Genomic DNA, 24,862 nt, shown 5'->3' with positions numbered 1-24,862 from the left:
GTCCGCTGGTGACATCTACTCGGCAGTAAATGTCCGCTGGTGACATCTACTCGGCAGTAGATGTCCGCTGGTGGCATCTACTCTACCATAGATATCACAATCAGCAGTAGATGTCCCCTGGTTACATCTACTCGGCAGTAGATGTCCCCTGATGACATCTACTCGGCAGTAGATGCCCTCTGATGACATCTAATCGGTAGTAGATGTCCCCTGGTGACATCTACTCTACAGTAGGTGCCTGCTGTTATCGTATACTCTACCGTAGAGGTCTTTTGGCGACATCTACTCTGCAGTATATGCCCCCTGTTGTCATACATTCTACCCTAGATGCCCCTGGTGACATCCACTCGGCAGTCGTTCGACCCCCTCTCGATGACATCCACCCTGCCTCCTCAAACTCATTTTTAAATTCTTCCTTCCTCCCAAAATCACCAAACATTGACATTCCTTAAATTTCTGAAGTTTTAGCTGTTGTGGTTATGTCCTCCATTCAATCTTCAATTTCTACGAAAAAAAAACTTCACCCACATGCCAAGGCGAAAGAATGTAGACACATTTTTCAAACCAAAAAAAAAAAACAACAACACAACGAAAATTGCAAGAAAAGGACAACATTGAAACTTTGGCCGATTGCCCGGGTAGCGGCATCATCTTAAATGCATTTGGCTAAATTGAACTGCAAGATTTTGAAAATAAGAAGGGTAGAGAAGAAGAAGCTGGGGCAAAATAAAAACCCTATTTTGATTGTAAATTGCAATTTAGATAAATTTTCTGCCTATACTGGCAGCCAACAAAGTCCACAGGCCCACCTCCAGCCAGCTGGCGACCGTGACATTATGGCACCCACCCAGTCAGTCAGTCACTCACTCAGCTAATGGTTTGCCTACTTTTTTTTGGAAGTTCCACCAAAAGTGAATGACATCGACAAATGTTACACAAGAAAGTTATCGCATAAACTTCGGATATTGCTTTGGATTTAAGTGGTAAGTGAGCAAAGGAGGGAGGAGGGTATGCTGCGGGTGGCTGGTGGTAGTGATAGCTCCAAAGTTTCTAGGCAGCAATAGCATGTCTTTATTACCTTTTGCACTTTGATGGGAACTCTAACGAAAATAGGAGATTAGACGACAACATTTAACCTCATTGAACGGCAAAAGGTAATGGTCGGTCGGCTTGTTGGGGCAGAATGTGGGTAAAAACCAACAGCTTAAATGTCATCTAAATTGTCGTTCTTTTGGCAAAGAGTTGGAAGTTTAAGAAACAAATAAAATTTTCGATGGTCAGTCAGTGTGATTTGCAGAAGAAGAAAAAAGACCAACGGCCGACGACTCTAAATTACGACAAAATCAATTCAATTAAAAAAGTTTTTTTCCCCCGAAATCAATGAGGATACCTTAAATGGAAAACTTCAGATAAGAAGTTGAGGTTCAAGTCGTTTCGGATTAAAGAGGAAATATGTAAAAAATGGCAAAGGATTGGCAACCATTAGGAGGGTTCACATCCACTCATATAATTTTATAAAAGTGCAAAAAAGAGTTCCATGGTAGAATTAAAGGTGAGAATACATAAAACGATTTTTTTGGCTGGCTTAAATCATCCGCTGGCTTCTTCGAAAAGTAACAAAGGAGTTTTAGGTTGACTTAGTTCGATTTTGGCCCTACGCTCATTTGCTCTTTATCGAAGAAACCAGCCGGTTTAGGTTGACTAAGTTCGATTTTGGCCCTTCATTTATGCTTGTGCTCCCTTCGAGTTTTTGTTCTTTTATGAAAAAGCCAGACCATGGTAGAAGAATATAGGTAGACGCGTCCACACAGCTGCTGGGACAATGAACTGTCAAACCAAATTTGGAATTAGAAATGTTGAATGAAAAGTTATTTAAATTTGTAAAAATTGTTGAAAAGCGTGAATTATAATGTCCTCCGACTGACGTAGTATAAGAAAACATATAAAAATCTACATATATTTGAAAAAACATTTAAAAATTTTTGACATATTAATGCTCCCAAGCGTTGATGCATCTACCTGTATTCTTCTGCCATGAGCCAGAGGGTGACATAGGCCAGTAAAAATGTACCTCCACCAAAAGAAGACCCCTTGGCACAAGCAGAAAAATAGACTCGTCTGTATCCAAAAGGCTTTTGCTAAAAGATCCCAAGTGGATTCTATAGATTAATGGAATTCATGAAAGCTTCAAAAGTTTGTCGGCTGCTCACCTAGATTTTGACTCTCAACTAATCCTGACACTCTTCTTTCCCAATTTTTTCTTATCTTTCTCACAATGTCACCACCTTCCGCCTTAATACGTATTGTCGCCTCACAACCTATCCAATGAATTTTAATGATTGAATTTGTATTCTGTCATCTTATCTTTTAATCCTTCTCGAACAAAAAAAAAGAGATCTCCTCATCGACTGTTCTTATGAATATTAACACACAACCCCTGTATCCTTTTGAGGTCATAGCGCAAAGAAAGAAAAAAATGCAGCACAACGAACAAATAAACGAAAGTCCATTAAAGTGCATCTATGTTCGGTTGGTTGCCTTAATGACGGTAGTGGTGGTGCTGATGATGTCGATGATTATAAGACGATATGACATTTTTATGCATATTCATATTAAAACTAAGAAAATTCGTCGGCAGAATATTCAAATTGAGTGGAGTGAAAAGTACTATGTCAAAGAAGATTTCGAACATAGACAATATAGACAGTATCATTAATGAAAAAGGATGGGCAATATTGTACATTATACATTAAATAATGTCAATTTGACAACGTCATTTAAAAGGGAAAACGCAATAAAGTTTTTTTGTTTGAAAAAAACTATTTTTGATAATTTTTGTTTAGGATGCCTAGCTCTTAGAGTGAGAATACATAAAACTCCTTTTTGACTGGCTTAAGACAAAGGCTGGCATCTTCATAAAAGAACAAAGGAGCTTTAGGTTGACTAAGTTCAATTTATACTGGTGTATATAATTTATACTGGTGTACCTTACGCTCCTTTGTTCTTTTATGAAGAAGCCAACAACCGATGACTTAAGCCAGTAAAAAAATGTTTTATGTACTTTCACCTTTAGTCTTATTTTATTTAAAATACCAAGGTGTATTTTTTAATTGAATACACCCTGTAAAATACTTTTCTGGAAACCCATTTGGTATTAATTTGTCTCTTTTGCTTGCAGCATTTATTTGCGAACATCCCTTGTTTATTTAGGGGAAACACTCCTATGAAGTTTTTTTCTAGATCCGATACAATATAAACGTACTATAAACTGTCTAATACTAGAAAATCATTTATAAAGACAAATGAGAACACACGCTGCTTGATTCACCTCCCCTTTCTTCCTAAATTACAAATTTCTTAAATTTATGCCTCCATCGAAGTTTTTTTCCCTCAGCTGAAATTCAACCTAAAGAACACTGAGCCAGTTGCAAATCGATCTATAAATCCCTTATGTTTATGGCGGTAATGTAAATTCTCCTTAATATTACGCTCTCTCTCACATTTAAAAAAAGCGTTGGTAAATATAACTAGTACACATTCTTTGTTTTGTCTCGCCTCCCTTTGTTCCAAATACCACTAATACAATTTTTATAAGAAAGCCTTGGGTTAAAAACAATTTTTTGTTGGGTTAAAAGTCGCACTGCCGAGACCTAAAAGTTTTGCAATGCGATTTTTAAATCCCTTATTTCGTTTGAGTAATGGTGTCAGCTCTCATGCCTGTACGAACATGTTATAAAAATAAATTAAGCGACGCTTCTTCTTTTGCACTCGTCCCCACCCTCTTTTTAAGCAAAAAACAAACAGCTGTTGCAGCGTTTTGCCTATTCCTTCATTCACAAATCTCCGTACGTTGAATGCATTTGTGGTCGTGTACAGAGTAAACAGAAAGCACAACGTGACGCCGACAAAAAAAATCCTCCGCCTTCGTCATCTGCTCCCAGAGCAAAACAATCTTGGATTATTTCTTTAAATAAACAATGAAAGCAAACGTATTATTAATAATTCTCTTCGTTGGTAAGTAAATAAAACACCAGAGACTAATGAACACCATATAATTACTTGTTTATTTTTTCATCTCCCCCTCCTCAGGTCTTTGTGCCACAAGCTGTTCGGCCAAGAAACATTTTCTTTTCTCATTTTACAAACTCTTCGATTTCCTGCAAAAGGATAATGCCAACAATGCCACAAATACCACCAAATCGGTAGAAGAAATGACTGTCGATGAGCTGGGAGTGTCAAGAGGAAAATGCCTCTATGATTTCATATCCTTTGTTGGCTATGAAGATTTGCAGCTATGTTTTCCAGACGATGAATATATTCTACATCTGCTACCATCACCGCTGGCAACCGAGGCGCCACGCAAGCCACCCATTATGGTCAAATGTCTACCCGAACATCCGTTGATTGTGAATAACACAAATGAAATTCGTATTATGAGTTCGGTACAGGAAATTGTTGATCTTCTCAAGCCAATTGGTAACAACACCAAACGTTATCAACCCGGCAGCTGTGTGGTGATATTCTTCTACACACCCTCATGTTTGGGTTGTTCATTGGTGGCGGGACCCATTGTGGAGTTGCCGTATGCTTTTAAGACCATACCCGTTGCCGCCATAGATGCCTACAAATTCCCCAGCTTTAACACAGAATTTGGCATTGTTGCCCTGCCCACCATTATGCTGTTCCATCAGGGACGTCCTGTGGTGAAATATCGTGCTCAAGGCAATTTCAATACATTTGTAACGAGGCATACGGGTCTAAAGCCCGCAGAGGTACCCAAAGAGCTGCCCCCCTCACCCTTGGTTATTTCCGCCGACAATAGCACGGATTATGTTTTGGTCTTAGCCTGGCTGTTCATACTCACCTGTGCGGGTTATTATTTTTCACAATCACGTTTTTGTAAACAAATTGTGGAAATGATAAAACAGAATTGGCATGAATCGGAGGAGTTGGAACATAATTGAATGCCTTTTGGGGTTTAAGATTTAGTTTTAAGTTCCTGTAGAAGTGGGGGGAATGGTTTTGTTAAGTATTTTATTTTTCTTTCAGAAACTAATTAATCTACATTTGTTGTTTATTATTTAGGTTATTTATGTTTTTTTGGACAAGACTTGTAAACTATTTAAAATAAAAGAATTGAAAACGTAGCCAGACAACCATTTTGAAAACGTCATCAGAAGTCGTCTTTTGCACTTAGTTTCTCTAAAATATCCTCCAGCTCGGATGTAAAGACTTACCGGCCCCTCAGTCCGTCTATAAAGATTCACCGGACCTACCACTCGTCTATAAAGACTCACCGGCCCTTCAGTTCGTCTGTAAAGACTCCCTGGTCCTTCAAACAGTCTGTACAGACCCCTAGGCCCACAGATCCAGTCTGTAAAAAGTTAAACCTGTTAATTTAAATATTCCCTGGTCATCACACTTTATCGTAATAAAACATGGGCTCTCCTTCTTAAATAAAAGAATCAGGTGACCTTCATCGCTTCTTTATTAATACCCTGGCCCCTAAGCTCGCCCATAATCACTGCCTGATTCTTCAGCTCATCGACAATATCTGGTCTCTTTGTTTGTAGACTTCCTGGTATTTCAGCTCGTCTGTAGAGACAGCTTGGATCGATTCAATTCTCCTTGACTTCAATTTAATACAGACACCATAGGCTACCTTGCCTTTCTACTATCCTGTCAGCCCTTTCAATGAATTCTTATTCCCATAGATGTTTATCTTTTTCTCAATACCATGGACTTCTTATACCGAAATACCTCCCAAACCTCGTTGAGAGAGATCAAATATGAACTTTATTTTAAAATTTTGTTTATTATCCAGACATAATTATTCAAGGGATCTACGACCTATACATAGAATAAAAAACCAATACTGGAAAAGTAGAATAATAAAGAGAAACATTTGTACAAATACTAGAAATTTTCCGCGAGCTTCCACCTACAATTCCTATTCATCACCACCGCCTTCTTCATCCTCATCAAATTCACCCTCCTCATCGGCAGTTGCCTCCTGGTACTGTTGATATTCCGATACCAAATCGTTCATATTACTTTCGGCCTCGGTGAATTCCATTTCATCCATACCCTCACCGGTGTACCAATGCAAAAAGGCCTTGCGTCGAAACATGGCTGTAAATTGCTCCGAAACACGTTTGAATAACTCCTGTATGGCCGTGGAATTGCCAATAAATGTGGCCGACATTTTCAAACCCCTCGGTGGTATATCACACACCGCTGTTTTACAGTTATTCGGTATCCATTCCACAAAGAAGCTGCTGTTTTTATTTTGTATATTCAACATTTGCTCATCGACCTCTTTCATGGACATGCGACCACGAAATATGGCAGCCACGGTAAGATAACGACCATGTCGAGGATCACAGGCGGCCATCATATTCTTGGCATCGAACATCTGCTGTGTAAGTTCGGGAACTGTTAGGGCCCTATACTGCTGGGAACCCCTTGAGGTTAGGGGAGCAAAGCCAGGCATAAAGAAATGCAGGCGAGGAAATGGTACCATGTTCACAGCCAATTTACGCAGATCGGCATTTAATTGGCCGGGAAAGCGGAGACAGGTTGTCACACCCGACATGGTGGCCGATACCAAGTGATTAAGATCACCATATGTTGGTGTGGTTAGTTTAAGGGTTCTGAAACAAATATCGTACAGGGCTTCATTGTCTATGCAATAGGTTTCATCGGTGTTTTCCACCAATTGATGGACACTCAGTGTGGCATTGTAGGGTTCGACCACTGTATCCGATACCTTGGGCGAGGGTACCACGGAAAATGTGTTCATAATACGGTCAGGGTATTCTTCACGGATTTTCGATATCAGCAATGTACCCATGCCGGAACCAGTGCCACCACCCAATGAGTGGGTTAATTGGAAACCCTGTGGGGGGAAATTGTGTTATCAAATGTATTTTTTAGTTTGCCTTTGTTACTCACCTGCAAACAGTCACAACCCTCCGATTCCTTGCGCACCACATCCAGTACCGAATCCACCAGTTCCGCTCCCTCGGTATAATGACCCTTGGCCCAGTTATTGCCCGCACCCGATTGACCAAACACAAAGTTGTCGGGCCGGAAAATTTGACCAAATGCCCCCGACCTCACCGAATCCATGGTACCCGGTTCCAGATCCACCAAAATTGCTCGGGGTACATATTTCGCTCCCGTTGCTTCATTATAATAGACATTGATGCGCTCCAATTGCAAATCGCTATCACCATAATACGTTCCCGTCGCATCGATGCAATGTTCATCGGATATAACTTCCCAGAATTTTCCACCAATTTGATTACCACACTGGCCGGCTTGTATGTGGACAATTTCACGCATTTTGTTTTCTGTGTGTGTGTGGAGAATGTTTTCTTCAAAAATTTGACCGTTGGAAAAATCAAAAGAAAAAAATATCCGCTTTAAAAAAAAAACTCCTGCCTTTCAATATTTGTAAGGAAAACTATTTTATTTTCCGGATACAAAATTTTCAAGGATTGCTTGTGTTTTGAGTAACAAAATGTTGCTGGGGTTGGAAAAATTTTTTTGGAATTAGTAGAGTGTTTTTGCCAACAAGTTGTTAGAGAATTCTCTATGGATTGAGACTAACGTAGAAGCCCGGGAGATTCGCAAGACTTCTTTTCCACAGCGTATCTTGTGTTAGTAGAAATAATGCGATGTGTGAAATATTAAGAGAATCCGATGCTAATTTTGGATTTTATAATCGTTTTGGTTATTCAAAACTTTAACCCTTCGTGGGGGAGGTACGAGAGGAAATGGTCCGATCTCTACCATCTTTATAACATATCTAGTGTTGATAGAAATGTTGAAATGGGCCAAGTCTGAATGGAATCGGATGTTAGTTTCGCTTTTTATGAGCTTCATTGATATTCAGTATTTTGACCCTTTTGTGGAGGGGAGGTACCATAAGGAGTGTACCGATATATCCCTTCTTCACAGCATATCTTGTGTTAGTAGAAATAATGGGATGTGTGAAATATGAAGAGAACCCGATGCTTATTTCGGATTTTATAATCGTTTTGCTTATTCAAAACTTTAACCCTTTGTAGGGGAGGTACCAGAAGGAATGGCCCAATCTCTAACATTTTTATAACAGATCTTGTGTTGATAGAAATATTGAGATGTGCCAAGTCTGGAATGGAATCGGGTGTTAATTTTCTGTGCAGCAAAATATTTTTTTTTAAATTTCGACGTTTTGAGGGGGAGTTGCTACCATAAGAAGTGGACCGATATTGTCCATCTCCGCACTCAATCTAAGTTTGATAAGAACATTACGATGTTCCAAGTTTGGAACAAATCAGATGCTCCATTCCAGAGTCCATTCGGACGGACGGACATCGCTAGATCGACTCCAAATGTCCTGAAACGGATTTGGTCCAAATAGACCTAGGTTCTAAAATCGTTATTTCGACTAGGCACGTTTGGACCGTATTGAATGATATATATCCTCTCTAGCCCTTGGCTGAGGGTATTAAAATATCTCATCGAAGAAGCTGGAAGACGATAGGAGGGTATCTAAGGTCATTTGGTCGTTAATCTCGAGAAAAAAAACAAGATCCCTTTTGTCGCTTATCGCGGTAGGCATACTGAGTATGAGATACTGACCATAAGAGGGAAAACAGTGTTCTGGCCTACTGTATACTATGTAAAGAGGGAGAAGAGGTGGAGATGATCCAACAACTACTATGGGTGTCCCATGTTATCCAAAAAGAGACGTAGGCTATTTGGCAGGTGAGGGAAACTTCTTCTTCTGAGGCACAAATCCCATCTCCCTACAAACCCTTTATTTTCTTTCTCCATCTCTTCTATCACCAATAACTTTATTCTTCCTAGGATGAGCACAATGGAACAAAGGTCTGCAAGTAAAGCAGTTGTAGAAACCTTAAACCAGAACCAACCATGTACATTCTAAAGATCTTAAAAAACTGGAAACCCATCATGTTTCACTTGAAACCTTCCACAAATGCCCAAAGTATCTCTGTTCGATTGATGATTGAAATAAAAACACACATTTCGTTTAGATTTAAATTGATATATTTATCGAATAGGGTGTTTATTCTGCTTCTTCTTCTTCTTCTTCGACTTCTTATTCTTCTTTAAACTAGTTTTTTATATCAATTATTATTAGATTTGAAAAAAACAAAAATAATGAAGGGATATCTTCAAAATTTCTTATGGGAAATAATAATAATGGTAAAAAATAAGAAACATAAAAATATAAAGAATATAAATTAAATTCAAAAAAAATTCAAGATATAACGCTATGAATTCAATTAAAAAAAAAGGATTTATAAGAAAATTGACAATTATTTTGATAAATACAAAAAGTAAAAAAAAAAACACAATAGGAAATGAAAATCACAAATTCAAGATTTAAACAATTCTTCTGAGAAAATGAAATGAATATTACAAATTGAATTTCAAGATTTAAACAAATTTTCCGATTTTGCCACCAGAACAATTAGAAATCCAAAAAAAAAAATTAAATTATAAAGGCATGGGAATTAAAATTAAAAACAAAAATATCAACATAAGGCCAATGAAGAGAATTCATTTGTTTTGTTTGTTTTCAACTGCATTCTACTTAAAAATGGAATTCAAATAACCATAAATTCTGTCCTACCCAACACAACTTGATATCGTTTTCTTGTTGTACTTGCTCCACAGAGACGAGGTGTCTGTAGTAATGGTCATTGTTTTAAGATTGGAAATTTCTTGTTTTTTGCAACATATGATTTAAATGAGAAAAAGGAGATTACATTAATAGGGGGTGGTAGGAGGGGAGTGGAGAGGGGGTGGTTTGGTAAATATATACGTTTTTTGTTTTGTTTATAAAGCTAAAATTCTAAAGTAATTAAAAATAAAACATATTATGTATGCTGGATACTGCTGTTCGTTCGCCTGTTTTCTCTTCTTCTTCTTCTACCTCCTCTTCTGGGGGATGGTTGCTTTATTTCTCTTTATTATTTTTTGTTATGGGTTTAGCATTGGGTCATCTTATCTGGTAGGGGGGTTTGTTTTTATACGCTTAAGTGATGTCTTGCCATACAAATAAAGAGATAACTGAAAGGTAAACGAAATCCAATTCCATCATCTGGGGCTGCTTGTTTTTGTTTGCTGTTCCATACAAAACATTACACAACTATGCTAAAGGGTTTTTTTTTTTTTTTTTTTTTGTTAATATTGATAATCCACATATTCTCCCAAGGTCTTCTTGCCATATCTCCCTTTGCCTTCTTCCTGCGATTTGAATTAGTTTTGATTGTTGGATTCTTCTGAAGATTTGTTATTACTATTTGTTGGTGCTGCTGCTGCGGCTGGAGCTGGAGAACTGCTCGTATGCTTGGCGCCATGTTTGGAGCGGTGATGATGATGGTTGTGGTGATTATGATGATGATGATGTGAACGCCTGGCCGCTGAAGAATTATAGGGATGTGGATGAACGCTGTAAAAGAAATTGGAAAACAGTGATTAGTATTTTGCAAGATAATTGTTTATACAAAAAACATGTACCATATAAAAAAAAACTTAAAAGTAAACAAAAGAAAAACATAAGAAAAACAACAAAAAATACAACAATTAATAAAACAAAATTAAATGAAATGAATAAATAATATGATCCAATGAGAAAATTCAAACAAAAGCGCTTGCAAATTAAGTTGATGAGAATAATATGAAAGCTGCTTGGAGGGGGAAAAGGAGGGTTAAGTGACAATTTTGTTTGTTACAAAGTAAGGAATATGAAGATGGAGAGTCTGTACAAGCGATTTTTTTTTTTTGGCATCGGCTGCTACATCCACTCATACAACACATTGTTACAAAGCAGGCTTCATCTTTAAGGCGTATTTTTTGTAAATATTTTTGTGTTGCCGAGCAAAGTGACATTCGCCGCTTTCAGTAGATGGTAATTCCGGAATGCCATAATTTTCTAGTTCTCTCCAATATTGAGTTTTAGAGGCACAGTATGGTTTTTTTCACATAACTTCAATTAATATAAAAATAAGAGTTTATAAGGGAAATTCTGGATTTAGCGATGACATGTCCAGAAACTCGTCTAGATTTAGATTAAAAAATACTCATTCCAGAGCTTGAACTCCAAAAATTTTAAATAATAAAATGCAAAGAAATGTTCCAAGCGCAGATAAAAAACAAGTAAAAGAACATTAAATTCGGTCCGGCCGAACTTTTAATACCCTCCCCCACCTTTGGCTAAAGAAAACATTTTTATATAAAAGTTTCTGAATTCTTCCACTTTAAACTACAAATAACAATAAGACCGTTTGGATAATGTTGTTAAACTTTTCCAAAACCACACAATGGGTGGGCGGCCCATACCAAAACGGGAACCTCTATAGACCATTTTTATACTTCAAGGATTGTCATCTACCAAATCTTCTTAAATACCAAATTAGAAACAATTTCGTGGGTAGGATTATTAAAATACCGAATATCGATGGGTATCATTATGAGTGCGCTATAGGAAAACGTGGACCTTTATATTCAATGATCTGCAAACGGAGCTAGAACCCATTATGAACTACAAAATCCAATTTTTAAACAAATCCGTGGAAAAATGTGGCAAAAGTCATCAAAATATCGAATATCGGGAGGTACCGTTACATGGGAGCTATACGAAAACATGGACCTATATATACAATGTTGCGCTACCGGAGCTAAAACCCATTGCAAACTACAAATACCAATTGTTAGACAAATCCGTGGAAAAATGGGGCAAAAGCCATAAAAATACCGAATATCAGGAGGTACGGTTATATGGAGGCTATACCAAAACGTGGAAATATGTGTACTATGTTGTTCCGCCATCGGAGCTAGAAAAATTGTGGCGAAATTATCAAAATATCGAATATCGGGAGGTACAAAAACGTGGACCTATATATACTATGTTCCGCTACCGGAGCTAGAACCCATTGCAAACTACAAATACCAATTTTAAGACAAATCTGTAAAAAATTGTGGTAAAAATTATCAAAATATCGAATATCGGGAGGTACCGTTACATGGGATCTATAAAATCCATTGCAAACTACAAATTTTCGGACAAATCCATGGAAAAATGTGGCAAAAATCATCAAAATACCGAATAGCGGGAGGTACCGTTACATGGGAGCTATATCAAAACGTGGACTGATATATCTCATTTTCAATACTAACCATCCTAGACATAATACAAACTGTTCTGCCAAATTCTGAAGCTCTACGTCAAATAATGTTGGCTGTATCGTGATTTCAACAGGCAGACAAACGAATATCGTTAAATCGCAAAAATAGGACTAACTACAAAAAATGTGAAATGAAAGATGATTCGATTAAAATCTAGGAGCAGAAATCTTCAAAATACCAAAAATCAGGAGGTACAATTAATTGATTTTGTTTCAAATTTAGGGATGAAACCTTCAAAATGCGGAATATCAGGAGATATTGTTATATGCGATTTATACCAAAAACTTTACCTATATTTGTTGTGGAGAGTTAAACACCCTATTCGCAAAGCAAAATATCGAATTACAACTGATTTGGTTAGGGTCGGAGAACCTTAAAAATCCCGAAAATCAGAGGGTGGCATTCTATGGGTCTTAGGCTTGCAGTGAATATTTTTTGAGGCTTGCAGTGAATATTTTGCCCACAAAGAAACCAAAATATCAAAATACAGCTGATTTGGTTGAAATTGGGAACGTAAACTTCAGAATACCTAGAATCAGAAGGTACCATTATATCCGTGCTATACCAAAAAAAATGTGCCCACACAGAAATGGTACTGCTAGTGAACATTTGTTGCGAGGATTAAAACTATCCACTGATAGCAAGACATATCATAAAAAACAATGCAGATTCGGTGGGGAATTGGCATCGAAAACTTTCCAAATATCCGAAATCCCTAGGTACGGTTATTTGGGGCAGTTGATTGGTTGGAAATTGGATTCTCCGGTTATGGAAATTTGGCAGGAGGCTTTAGGACAATTCAAATATTTATATATGCCTTCTTCACCGGACCATCATTCCTATACTATTTATTGCCTGGTTTGCATGTTTTTCGATATATTAAAGGGAAAATCGGTTACGTTATAAAAACTTTTTACATTCTTGCAGTTCTGGAACAGACCATATGTTAGAGAATATAATTTAAATAGTTATTTTATTAAAATACAAAATTTATTAAATGAATGCTTGGTTGCATACCTCAACACCTAGTACATCCCCCTTTTAAAGTTATTTGGTTATCAAAAGCAAACTGATTATAACAACAATAAGGGACGGACATGTTTTTACCACAAAAACCAAACGGTCATTTACAACAAGCATTAATAAATTATATGTATATCTTGAAATAAACATACGAGGAATAAACAAAAAGAACAATTATGAATAAAGACATTATTTCCAAATATTATGAAATTAAACCCATTTACCCATATTGAGAGATGTATGAAAAAAATTAAACATATTTACAAATGAAAAGAGAGGAGAAGAGAAGAGGAAAAAATACAAATGATTGGTGGTACAATATTTTACATAAATGGATATAGTATAGTAGGGGAAAAAGTGAAAAAAAAAAAAAAAAAAAAACATCTTACAGGTCACGCTAAGAGTAGAGACTGAGGCTGCGGCGCCGCCAGGTACGGTAATGCAAGGAAAAAACAGTTTTGCTTAGTAAATGCAAAAGTTAAAGCGTCTTTAAAGAAGAAGTGGGGGGAAACAAAGCAGCATTTGGTTGGATTGTTGGTCATATCGCTTCCTATAGATGCACCACACATGCCATGTTTAGAATAAAAAATCGTTCGTTGCAAGTCGCTTAAAAATAATCGTTTCACTTTCGTATGTTGAGGGAGTTTGTAATTCTTTTCTTCTTTCTATTTTTAAAATAATTATTTTGTTTGATTTTTGCGGTTTTTAAAAATGTTTTCACTTGCGATAAAATCTTGGATTATACACACGCCAATCTCTATAGTTGTTTTTTGGTGATGATGGGCGGGTCATAATTTTGAACGATATCGTCGTCGTTGTAGCCATCGTCATTGTGCATTATTGTGTGTTTTGTTAATTATAGCATGTTGTTGTCGTTTGATATTGGGTTTTTGTTTAGAAAATAAAAATTCCAGATTAAGAGATATTAATATCAGAATAATTTAAATTTAATTAGTATTTTTTTGTTTAGAAATAGAAAATTTAGTGGGAATGGGTAGATATAGAATGGTAGAAAGATTAAGGGATTGTTACAGTTATTGGGAAAAAATAATTAGAAAATAAAAGAATTATTATTTTGCAAATTTTGAAAAATAGTTTGAAAAAAACGAGAACGTTTACAGTGGATGTTGGAAATGAAAAAAAGTGTGAAAATAAGCAGAATCGACAAGAAATTATATCAGGGGACCTACAAATTCCAATTTTTAGACAAATCCGTGAAAAAATGCGGCAAAAATCATCAAAATACCGAATATCAGGAGGTAGGGTTATACCAAAAACTAGACCTATGTATAGTATGTTCCGCCTTCGGAGCTAGAATCCATTGCAAACTACAAATACCAATTTTAAGACAAATCTGTGAAAAATTGTGGCAAAAATTATAAAAATATCGAATATCGGGAGGTACCGGAGGTACATGGGAGCTATACGAAAACGTGGACCTATGTATTCTTTGATCCGCCATCGGAGCTAGAACCCATTGCGAACTACAAATACCAATTTTTGACAAATCCGTAAAAAATTGTGGGAAAAATCATCAAAATATCGAATATCGGGAGGTACTGTTACAAAAAGTTATACGAAAACGTGGACCTATATATACTATGTTCCCCCACAGAAACTAGAAACCAATAGGAACTACAAATACCAATTTTTGGACAAATCCGTGGAAAAATGTGGCAAAAATCATCAAAATACCGAATATTGGGAGGTACAGTTACATGAGAGCTATATCAAAACGTGGACTGATATATCTCATTTTCAATACCAACCATCCTAGACATAATACAAATTGTTCTGTCAAATTCTGAAGCTCTATGTCAAATAATGTTGGTTCTATCGTGATTTCAACAGACAGACAGACGAACATCGTTAAATCGCGAAAAAGGACCAACTACAAAAAAAGCAGAAATCTTCAAAATACCAAAAATCAGGAGGTACCATTAATTGATTTTGTTGTCAATTTAGGGATGAAACCTTCAAAATGCGGAATATCAGGATATATTGTTATATGCGAGTTATAACAAAAATTTAACCTATATTTTTTGTGGAGAGTTAAATACCCTATTCACAAGGCGAAACATCAAATTACAGCTGATTTGGTAAGAAATCGGAGTCGAAACCTTAAAAATCCCGAAAATCAGGGGGTGCCACTATATGGAGCCTTGGCTTGCAGTGAATATATATATATATTTTTTTTTTGAGGAGTTGTACTGCCCACAAAGAAACCAAAATATCAAAATACAGCTGATTTGGTTTGAAAATGGGGAGATAACCTTCAAAATACCTAAGATCAAAAGGCACCATTATATCCGTGCTATACCAAAAAAATGAACCCACACAGAACAGCAAATTTACTTGAAAATTTAGGTTGAAACCCGCAAAATACCGAAAATTAGGAGACACTATTAAATGGACCTATTCCAAAAAGTTGTCTTATGTTACCTACTTTTTGCGGGGAGTTCATCACCCAACTCTCAAAGCGAAATATCAAATTACAGCTGATTTAGTTGGCAATTAGGGCAAAATCTTAAAAATACCGAAAATCGTAAGGTATCGCAGTATGGAGGCTATACCAAAAAGATGGCTATAAATTGAATGCATTTTATCAGGAGTCAAACTACCCACTGAAGGCCCAAAATATCATATTCGATACCACACATCCGAGGTATAATACGGTATAAAATGGTTTATTTTCTGCCATTTTTCGTTTCGAAATGTAACCAGTGTACATTCCTCCATAAGATGGTAGGGGTAGATGAAATGCAGCTACAAAACTAAGCAATTATAGTGGCCTAGATACGTAGAGCGAAGAAGAAATGAGTAGAGATGTAAATTCTGCAACTATCTACTTCATTGGGTAAACTTTTAATCGTGCTTGTGCCCTCTCTTCTATTTTATACTCATTACAAATAACAAATTGAAAATATTCTCTATTTTATGATGGAGGCCATAATAAGAACGTGGACGAACGCGGGTCCAGGTCCCACACCTCTGGAAATAGTTTCTTTTCTGCCATTTTTCGTATATTTTACATGAAAATGTTTCGAAATGCATTCCTATGACCATTCCTGAATAAGATGGTAATGAAATGCAGCCTCCCTCCAGCTACAAAATTTAGTGAATGCAGAGGCCTAGTTACACCACAGAGCTGTAAAATTTTTAATTGTATCCTTTCGATTCAAAAAATCATATTTTTATAAGAAAATCCAGGCATATCATTCTTTTTTCCCGCTGTCTAACTGATTTTAAAAATGAGGAAAAATATTTAAACAATAAAAACAATTTGTTGCATGCAAATTTGACAAGAAGCGGGCATAGCCTCAGGGCTGTATTTTTCGAAGCTGTTCTACCTCCTTATTGTACCATGGTTTCCACAGCTTTGATTTATTCTCTGCCAGAAAGAATGACATGATACAAAAATCGCATAAAGTTATTTGAAAACAAAATAACGTTTTGAATAAAATCATAAAGTTTGCAGGGAAATTTCAAGGGTACTTTCATGCATTTCAAAATTTGTTCCAAATCTTCTCATTCCACTGTAAGCTATTCATCATGCAGGTTTAAGATATAAATTATTTTTGCTGAGGTTAATTGTAAGAATCAAAATTAAGTGATAAAAAAAAAGATAACGAAAAAGTCCTCATTGCGCCGAATTCTTTTTGTGGCTAATCGAAAAAAATTCCAGCGTTGATGTTTTTCGTTTTTGTAAATTTTCGTTCTTTGAAAAAAAAAACTTATTTAAATGCTTGTTTTGTTGGTGGCACAAACCTTGGCGATGTTGTGGTACTGTGATTATGCATTGTTGGTGTTGTGGCCAATGGCGATGATGGTGGAGTTCTTAGGGGACGGCGCGGTGAGACACCACTAACATGGCTGCTGCCACTGCGATAGGCAGAGGACAAACGTCGAGGTGTTGTTGATATATAGGGCGATGTAGTGTTGCTGGTGGATGTAGCGGCGGCGGCAGCGGCGGTACCGTGGCTTAAAGATCGGCCGTTGGAGTCAATTTGTCTCAATTTATTGGATGATGATGGCAAAGTATTGTCCGTGGATTTTCTTGACTCGTCTGTTGTTGTAGCAGTAGAGGAGGAGGACGAGGAGCTGAATGTTGAATGTTAGAGAAAAGAAGTTTGGTGATTCAGTTTCGTTTTCAATGGTGTTTTTTTTTTTTGAAAAAGAGGATGGACGATTTAAAAAAAATATATATTGCATTTTTTTTCATTTCGAACTCCTTGTTGGATTTTGGGGGGGGAATTGCGGAATTGGCTTTGAAATCGAAGCTATAGCTTTTGTTATTCTCTAAGGCACTAAGATGAATCATGAATAATTGTGTAAAAAAAAAAAAAAAGTTTAATGACGGTCTATGGTGATAATGATGATGATAAAGAAAACACATTGACAAAGAAATCTAATAAAATTTAAATAAAATTAAATATAAATAATTTTCAAATTAATTAAAACTAATTGTTTTTAAAAAAAATCAATGTAGAAATTCTGCCTACCTCAAGTTTCGAGTATTTCAATTTGGTGTGTTTGGTTTAATATTTTGAGGGGTCAAAGGCAAATATTAGTTTGGTTTGAGATGATGAATTGGTGATTAAACTATTTGTTATTCGATCGTTTTGTTAGAGCTTAAGTTAAGTAGTTAATCTAAACAACTGTAGTCGAGTCGAGAGAGGTGTTTGCATTTGCTTGGCATTCGTTTTGCTTAAAACGTATTTAGGAGGATTTCTGTTTGGTTTCTTGTTATAAAGAGATCGCTAGCTTTTTTTTGGAGAAGGTTTAGTTTTTTTTTTTTTTTTTTGTAAATGGTTAATGCATTTCGTTATTTCATTTCGTTTCGTTTCAAGTATTAGTAGTGTCTTTTGTTTTGTTTTTTTTTTTGGGTAGCATTCACACATTTGCATTGTTATGGAATTTAATAATCATTATATCTGCAAAAAGATTGAATATTCAAGAAAAAAAATACATATTTTGGTTTTAAATACAATATTTTCAATGGTTAAGAAGTCGAAAGGAAAAACTATGTGAGACAAAATCAAAAGGAACTAAAGGAAAAAAAAAACAGAAAACCAAAATGTAAAAACAAGCTAAAGTCGATAATAAAAACCGACTGTCTGTCTGTCTCTACACCACAGTTAAATGGGTCAATGTGTAAAAAAAAGTAAAATGCTTTCAGTCGGTTAGAAACGACCAAAAGAAACGGTTCGATCTCTATCATCTTTATAACAGATCTTGTGTTGATGGAAATATTGATATGTACAAAATCTGAATGGAAACGGATGTTAATTTCGTGTTTTATGAACTTCGTGGTTACTCAAAATTTTACCACAAGGAGTGCACCGGTATATTCCATCTTCACACCAGACCGTGGGTTAACAAAAATATTGTGATGTGTGTAATTTGAAGAAACCCACCCAGATGCTTATTTCGGATTTTATGATCGTTTTGGTTATTCAAAACTTCGATCCTTTGTGGTGGAGGTACCAGAAGGAATGGTCCGATCTCTTTCATCTTTATAACAGATCTTGTATAGATGGAAATATTGAGTTGTACCAAATCTGAATGGAATCAGCTGTTAATTTCATGTTTTATGAGCTCCATGGATACTCAAAATTTTGACCCTTTGTGGGGGAGGAACCAGAAGGTGTGGACCGATATATACCATTTTCACACCAGACCTTGGGTTCATAAAAATGCTGTGATGCGTGTAATTTGAAGACAATCGAACACTTATATTAGATTTTATAAAAATCATAATTATTCAAAATTTTGACCCTTTGTATAGGAGGTACGCGATGGAGTCGACCGATATTGCCCGTTTTCGCACCTGACCCAGCACTGACGCAAATATTAGGATTTGCAAAGTTGGAGTAAAATCGGATTGTTTTTTCTCTTTCTGTGCAGAAAATATTTTCTTTGAAAAATTCGACCATTTGTGGGGGAGGTACCAGAAGGAGTGGACCGATATGTTCCATCTTAACACCAGACATTGGGTTAATATAAATATTGGAATGTGTGTAATTTGAAAACAATCGGACACTTCACATCACATTTTATAAGAGTTACTATTAATAAAAATGTTGACCCTTTGTGGGGGAGGTACTTGATAGAGTCGACCGATATTGTCCATTTTCGCACCAGACCTAGTATTGATGAAAATATTAGGATTCGCAAAGTGGAGGCCAAATCAGATTGTTCTTTCTCTTTCTGTGCAATAAATTATTTTCTTTGAAAAATTTGACATTTTGTGGGGGAGGTACCAGAAAGAATGGACCGATATTGCCCATCTCCGAACTTGATCTAAATTTGATAATAATATTACGATCTACCAAGTTTGGATCAAATCGGATACTTCTTTCGAGAGTTATCGTGCCCACCAGCCAGACAGACGGACATCGCTAGATTGACTCCAAATGTCCTGAAAAGGATTTGGTCTAAAGAGACATAGGGTCTAAAAGCGTTATTTCGACTATGGCTGACGGTATAATTAAAATTTATTTTTAATGCTTGGTTAGTAGATATTAAAAAATCAATGTTCAATTTTTGCTACTACTTCCAGGGCCTTCTGTCACCACCAAGGAAGTGTTGGATATAATTTGAACAAAGTGCTTTAAGGAACTAATCAAATTCAATAAAATATTTGATTTTAGTTAATCCAAAATGTACTTAGTTGGCACACGGACGAAGTATTTCATGAAATTTTTAGAAGCATCTAAGTTAGTGACCCAAAAGTTTTTTTTGTGAAATATGCTTTGCTGCAAATATGTGGTGTAGAGTATGAGTAATGATTTTGGAAAAAAATATCCTGTTGCATTAACAATTCATGACGAATAATACATAAATACAAAAAAAAAACTAAATACATATAAATGAGGTCAATTGTGTTGCTTTTCGATTTTTTTTCTTTTCTTTCGTTTGGCCGTCAAATAATAAACTTTACACCTAAATCAGTCTATCATTAATTACAATCATAATAGTAATAATAATAATAAAAATGTTAATGAAGCTCATAGCTTTTAGGCTAATTACAAAACATTTTCTACAATCAAAACAAATCAAATGACAAAATATCAATTACATTTCATTGTGACTTACCTATTTTGATGTGATGATGGGTGTTGTTGTTGGTGTTGTGGTGGTGGTGCAGGTAATGCTGGCAAGTATCTACGATTGTGTGAACCCGACGACGAGGATGGTCTATGCTGTGGATGACTGTGATGTGCGGCCGCAGCTGTAGTTTCAATAACCTCATCGTCGTCATCATCGTCTATTGGTTCAATGGTTAAAGTTTGTTGGTGTGGTGCTGCTCCGGGCACACCACCAATGGCCCGTTGTCCCATACGTCCGCCACTAGCCTTGGTGGTAAATTCACGATCAAAATCCTCGGCTTCATCTTCATCGAGATTGATGAATTCTTGACGTTCCTCCAGCTGGCCGGAACGTATGTCCTGTTCTTTTTCAATAATGTGAGCCCTCTCACCAATATGATGACCAATGGCCATTTTCTTGACACCATTGACGGAATCTTGTACGGTGCGACGGGTTTCACGTATGCCCCCTGGGCCGGTTTTAGTACTGCTGGTAGCCTGATAAATTTGTGGTCTTCCATCGGGTCCTGAAGACATGGTAATGACGGAACTTGAACAGAACGAGGCACCATTGTTACCAATATCTGTAAGGAAGACAGTTTTTAATATCTGAAGAGATTTTTGTAGTATTTTTTGAAAAACTTACCTGCACTCAGCAAACGATTCATATTGGGCATCATCATTGGTCCCATGGCTGGAAAGCCGAACAGGCCACCCATTGCTGGGCCATTTTGACGTTCCATCAAGGCGTTCTGTTGAAAACCGGGATCAAAGGGTGTCAGCATATTGAATGGATCGGGCATCAATGAATTCATCAAACGGTTCATGGAACGCATTTGCATGTTCATGGCGTTCATGTGGTTTCTAAAAAGGAGAAATAAATAGATTTGAATAAAATGAGATTGAAAAGAGTTTGTGTAAAGAAGGATATCTGTAGCCCAAATTCTGTAACTTTTTATTTAATTTGTTATTGAAAAATAAAAGAGTCAAATGATTTTTTTGTAAAATATACAATGAGTATAGTTGTTTAATAGTTACAGAATAGGGCCCTGGAGTCTATAAAGGTGTTTAGAAAATCCATGATGAACTCTTTATAAAGGGAAATAATTGAAGACATGCAGGGTAAGATGAAAAAATTGCAACCAATTTCAGACTGCTGTCATTTCTAAGCCACTCGTCCGGCAGCTGTTAAAATTATTCCAGTGACAGATCATTACATTGTTTACAAGCCTATAAAAGCTTTTTGGTTAGAATTTTCCAGAAAAAAGTTATTTGTGATGGAATTCAAGCGTGATAGTGAGATTTCTTTATATTTTGGCTGGAAAACCATAAGTGGCTATCGTTGGAGCACTACAGCATTTAAATGTGAATAAATATTTTGTGTCTCGTTCCATCGCTAATTACCGGTAGCGTAGCCTGACGTCAAGGAAGTGCACGGAAGAAAACATCAAAACATCAGTAGAAATGGTTCGGAAAGTAAAGAAGCGTCTTGATCGAAACCCGCGCCGCAGTGGCCGAAAAATGGCTCGTGATCTGAAAATATCGCAATATTCCATTCGGCAAATATTAAAAAATGAGCTCGGGGTAAAGCCATTGAAATTGCAAAAAGTGCAAGAATTTATACCGCAACAGAAAGAAAATAGACTCAAAAGAGCTAAAGAGTTGCTTCGCTTGGCCAAAATGTGCACCTTCGGTTGGCCAACAGAACTCAAGCTCCGGACATGGTGATGGAGTGGTTCGCCATAACAGCCGATGGTCGCTCTCCGCTCGTATTAATCGACCGTTTCTTCAGAAAAAATGCCGAATATAATTTCGGAAATATTCTGCAGGGTGTATTAAAGCCTTGGGCACGCAAACATTTTGGCTGCATACCTTGGAAATTCCAACAGGACTCAGCACGATCGCACTTAGCACGCGCCACCCAAGAATGGGTTCAAAATGAGGTTCCTCGCTTCATTTCCAGTGCACAATGGCCACCAAAATCTCCAGATACCAATCCGTTGGACTATTGAGTCTGGAGTATTTTGGAAAGCAAGGATGGCACTAAAAAATACCAAAGTGTCGATCACCTCAAGCAAGCGCTTCGCCGGGAATGGGCCAACATAACGCAGAGGAACATTCGGGTAGCGTGTGACGGTTTCATTGGCCATTTGAAGGTGACCAATTCGAACAAAATCTAAACTTATTCTAAAATTTGATGCTCTTTCCGACCTTTTTTGCTTTCATTCAATAAAATTTAAAAATTATGGCTTTTGACTTTATTGCAGTTTTTTTTATTTTCCCCTGTATTTCTTCGACGTCTTTATTGAATGCCCCTTTGATTCTAGACACAGAAGAATATTTCAGAATTGTTAGGTTTGTTGAAACATGTCCACGAATATTTCTTTATAAATGTTCTGGAAGTTACCTCTGTTGTTTCGCAGAATGGCGTATTTACAGACGTCGAGAAAAGTGATTCATAGAAGTCTAAGAAGATATGCACCATCATTAAAATACCTGACTTTATAGACGTATATAAAAAGTCGTCTCGATTAAGTTAAATATTCCAAGAGTTCTATTAAGTACTTGGTATATTTTTCTGAGTCCGATTTGATTTAAAATAAACTAAACACTGGATTTTATATCAGAAACGCCTTTCCTTTACTCAGCATTCATATTTTTGAACATTTAATATTTTGTTTTGGTATATTTTTTAAAGTTAAGTTTCGCTTTTCTAATTGAATATTTTTAAAAAATAATTTTCATTTTTTTTTCTAAAATAAAATTGTGGGCCTTGTTTTATTTTCACTTCGAAAATTAAAATGTTTTTCCCTAACTGCCTCTGAAATTGTCGCCCAGTATTTCAAACAAATGTCCTTGATGATGTAAAAGTGTGAAAATCTGCACACATTATTACATACTCAACAGTATCTTCGTTTTCTTTATCCATGTTGACATTGGAGGTAACACAATTTGATTTTGCTGTTATATTTTTCAATTCAGTTGATGTATTTTCTTTATTTTTATTTTTCCTAAAAAGCATTGCTTTCTCAAATTAGAACACTTCTTTTGGCGAAGTCAGATTACAACTGAGACAATATAGCCCACAGTTGTCATATATATAATGCAAATCATGGGTCCGGGAAATTTCTTGATATTTCGAAAATCAACTTCTAGAAAACTGCCCTCTATTGTTGAAAACCGAAAAAAGGTTGAGGGGTGGGAGAAGGATACAAGCAGAAAAAAAGCTATGTGTAACAGTCATTGATTTACCTTGAAGCCCATAAAGTAAGGGTCAAAATATGATACCCGCCCTGCAACGACCCGAAAATGTGCCTATATACATGTTTTTGTTACTAACATTAGATACCTTCTCCTACCTCCCTGTTTCTTGTTGTTTTTTGCGGGGTGACGCAGTTTGGCATGGTAGTTTTTGTCATAACCCCCCTCCCCTCCGTCTAACCCATAACATAACATCATTTTGTAATTGATTGACAAAACAAATTCGAACATTTTCACCTGTGTGTTTGGAAAATTTTCCACACCCCATCGCAAATTTTCAAATCATTCTACTTTTACAAATCTTTCAATCGTTTTTCTTTTCGTTTTCCTTTTAAACACACATTTACATAGAGGTATTGGCTTTATTTCATTTTTTTTCCATCTCTGAACACACACACAAAAAAGCCCAATACACACACACTTACCCAAAGATATCATCATCGAAGTCACCCATTAATGAGCCGAATAGCGACATTTTGTCTGTTTAATTATTGAGGTTTATCGCCGAGATTTCCTTTTGCAATGTTAGAAAACACTTAGCCGTTTAGGTTTTTCACAATTTAATGTAATTGGTTTCGAGAAGGGGTTTGTTTTAACTTGGGTTTTTCACTGTTTTTTCGCTCTCTCAAACGTCGTGTTTGTCTTCGCGTTGATTTCCTAATTATTTTCCAACAATCGTGCCATATGTTTCGTAGGTTTTTTTCTTCGTTTGATGTTGGCTGCACTGCTTTGAGGTGAGTGGCAATATTGGTTGTCTTACAGTTGCTATTAGGGCAGTTCACACAATACAAAATAAGATAAAAAATAATTAATGCAAATAGAAATGTGGTTTCCAAACAAAGCAGATAAATAGTAAAGAAATACTGCTGTAATCAAGAAATATGGAAATTAGCTATGTTCCTTTTTTATTTGAAATTCTTATACAAGAATTAATCCTGTATTTCCTTTATAGCATTGAAGGTTTGCCCACAGCGTTTAAAAGATTCAGTGGGCGAAGATTGTGTGTTTATTTATACATTATTCGGATGATATAATTACTGTTTATCTGGCGTTTCTTTATATATACCATGGTAGAATTAAGAAGGCAATGTCATGCAATCATATGTTTACATTTTTTCAAAATTATTAATTTGACAACATCTCTTTGTCAAATTTTTTATTTAAATATTCATTGTATACATACAAATCTGAGATGGGAACATGTTTTCTATACAGTTAAATTTGACAGAAAATGTAGATGGATAAAGTCTGGAAATTTGAGACACATTTCCGGACCGAAG

The 24,862-nt window shown here is 36.2% G+C and overlaps 3 protein-coding genes across 4 annotated transcripts; 1 reads left to right on the top strand and 2 right to left on the bottom strand.

The window, feature by feature from the left end:
- The first annotated feature begins 3,806 nt into the window (after positions 1 to 3,806).
- Positions 3,807 to 5,173, top strand: LOC131805571 (uncharacterized). Its single transcript, XM_059128874.1, has 2 exons — positions 3,807 to 4,014; positions 4,090 to 5,173. The coding sequence occupies exons 1-2, from the start codon at positions 3,978 to 3,980 to the stop codon at positions 4,962 to 4,964; spliced, it is 912 nt and encodes a 303-aa protein (XP_058984857.1). The 5' UTR covers positions 3,807 to 3,977; the 3' UTR covers positions 4,965 to 5,173.
- A 744-nt stretch (positions 5,174 to 5,917) lies between these two features.
- LOC131805605 (tubulin beta-2 chain) lies at positions 5,918 to 7,384 on the bottom strand. The gene is made up of 2 exons (XM_059128966.1): positions 6,955 to 7,384; positions 5,918 to 6,898 (listed from the first exon to the last, which is right to left on the bottom strand). Exons 1-2 carry the CDS (start codon positions 7,345 to 7,347, stop codon positions 5,951 to 5,953), a joined length of 1,341 nt encoding a protein of 446 aa, XP_058984949.1. The 5' UTR covers positions 7,348 to 7,384; the 3' UTR covers positions 5,918 to 5,950.
- A 1,653-nt stretch (positions 7,385 to 9,037) lies between these two features.
- Positions 9,038 to 24,268, bottom strand: LOC101889204 (myeloid leukemia factor). 2 transcript variants are annotated; one of them, XR_009343713.1, is made up of 6 exons: positions 24,008 to 24,268; positions 20,968 to 21,185; positions 20,329 to 20,905; positions 16,999 to 17,331; positions 13,620 to 13,987; positions 10,329 to 10,471 (listed from the first exon to the last, which is right to left on the bottom strand). XR_009343713.1 is itself a non-coding variant. In XM_005189583.4 (5 exons), exons 1-5 carry the CDS (start codon positions 24,055 to 24,057, stop codon positions 10,279 to 10,281), a joined length of 1,371 nt encoding a protein of 456 aa, XP_005189640.2. In that variant the 5' UTR covers positions 24,058 to 24,268; the 3' UTR covers positions 9,038 to 10,278. The 2 variants fall into 2 exon arrangements, 1 of the variants encoding a protein (XP_005189640.2); XM_005189583.4 differs by lacking the exon at positions 13,620 to 13,987 and having other exon boundaries at positions 9,038 to 10,471.
- Between the last annotated feature and the right edge of the window lie 594 nt (positions 24,269 to 24,862).

The sequence above is a fragment of the Musca domestica genome, unplaced genomic scaffold, assembly GCF_030504385.1.
Source record: "Musca domestica strain aabys unplaced genomic scaffold, Musca_domestica.polishedcontigs.V.1.1 58, whole genome shotgun sequence".
Lineage (NCBI taxonomy): Eukaryota > Metazoa > Arthropoda > Insecta > Diptera > Muscidae > Musca > Musca domestica.
Note: the sequence above shows the minus strand (reverse complement) of the source record. Positions and strands in the feature narration are given on the sequence as shown.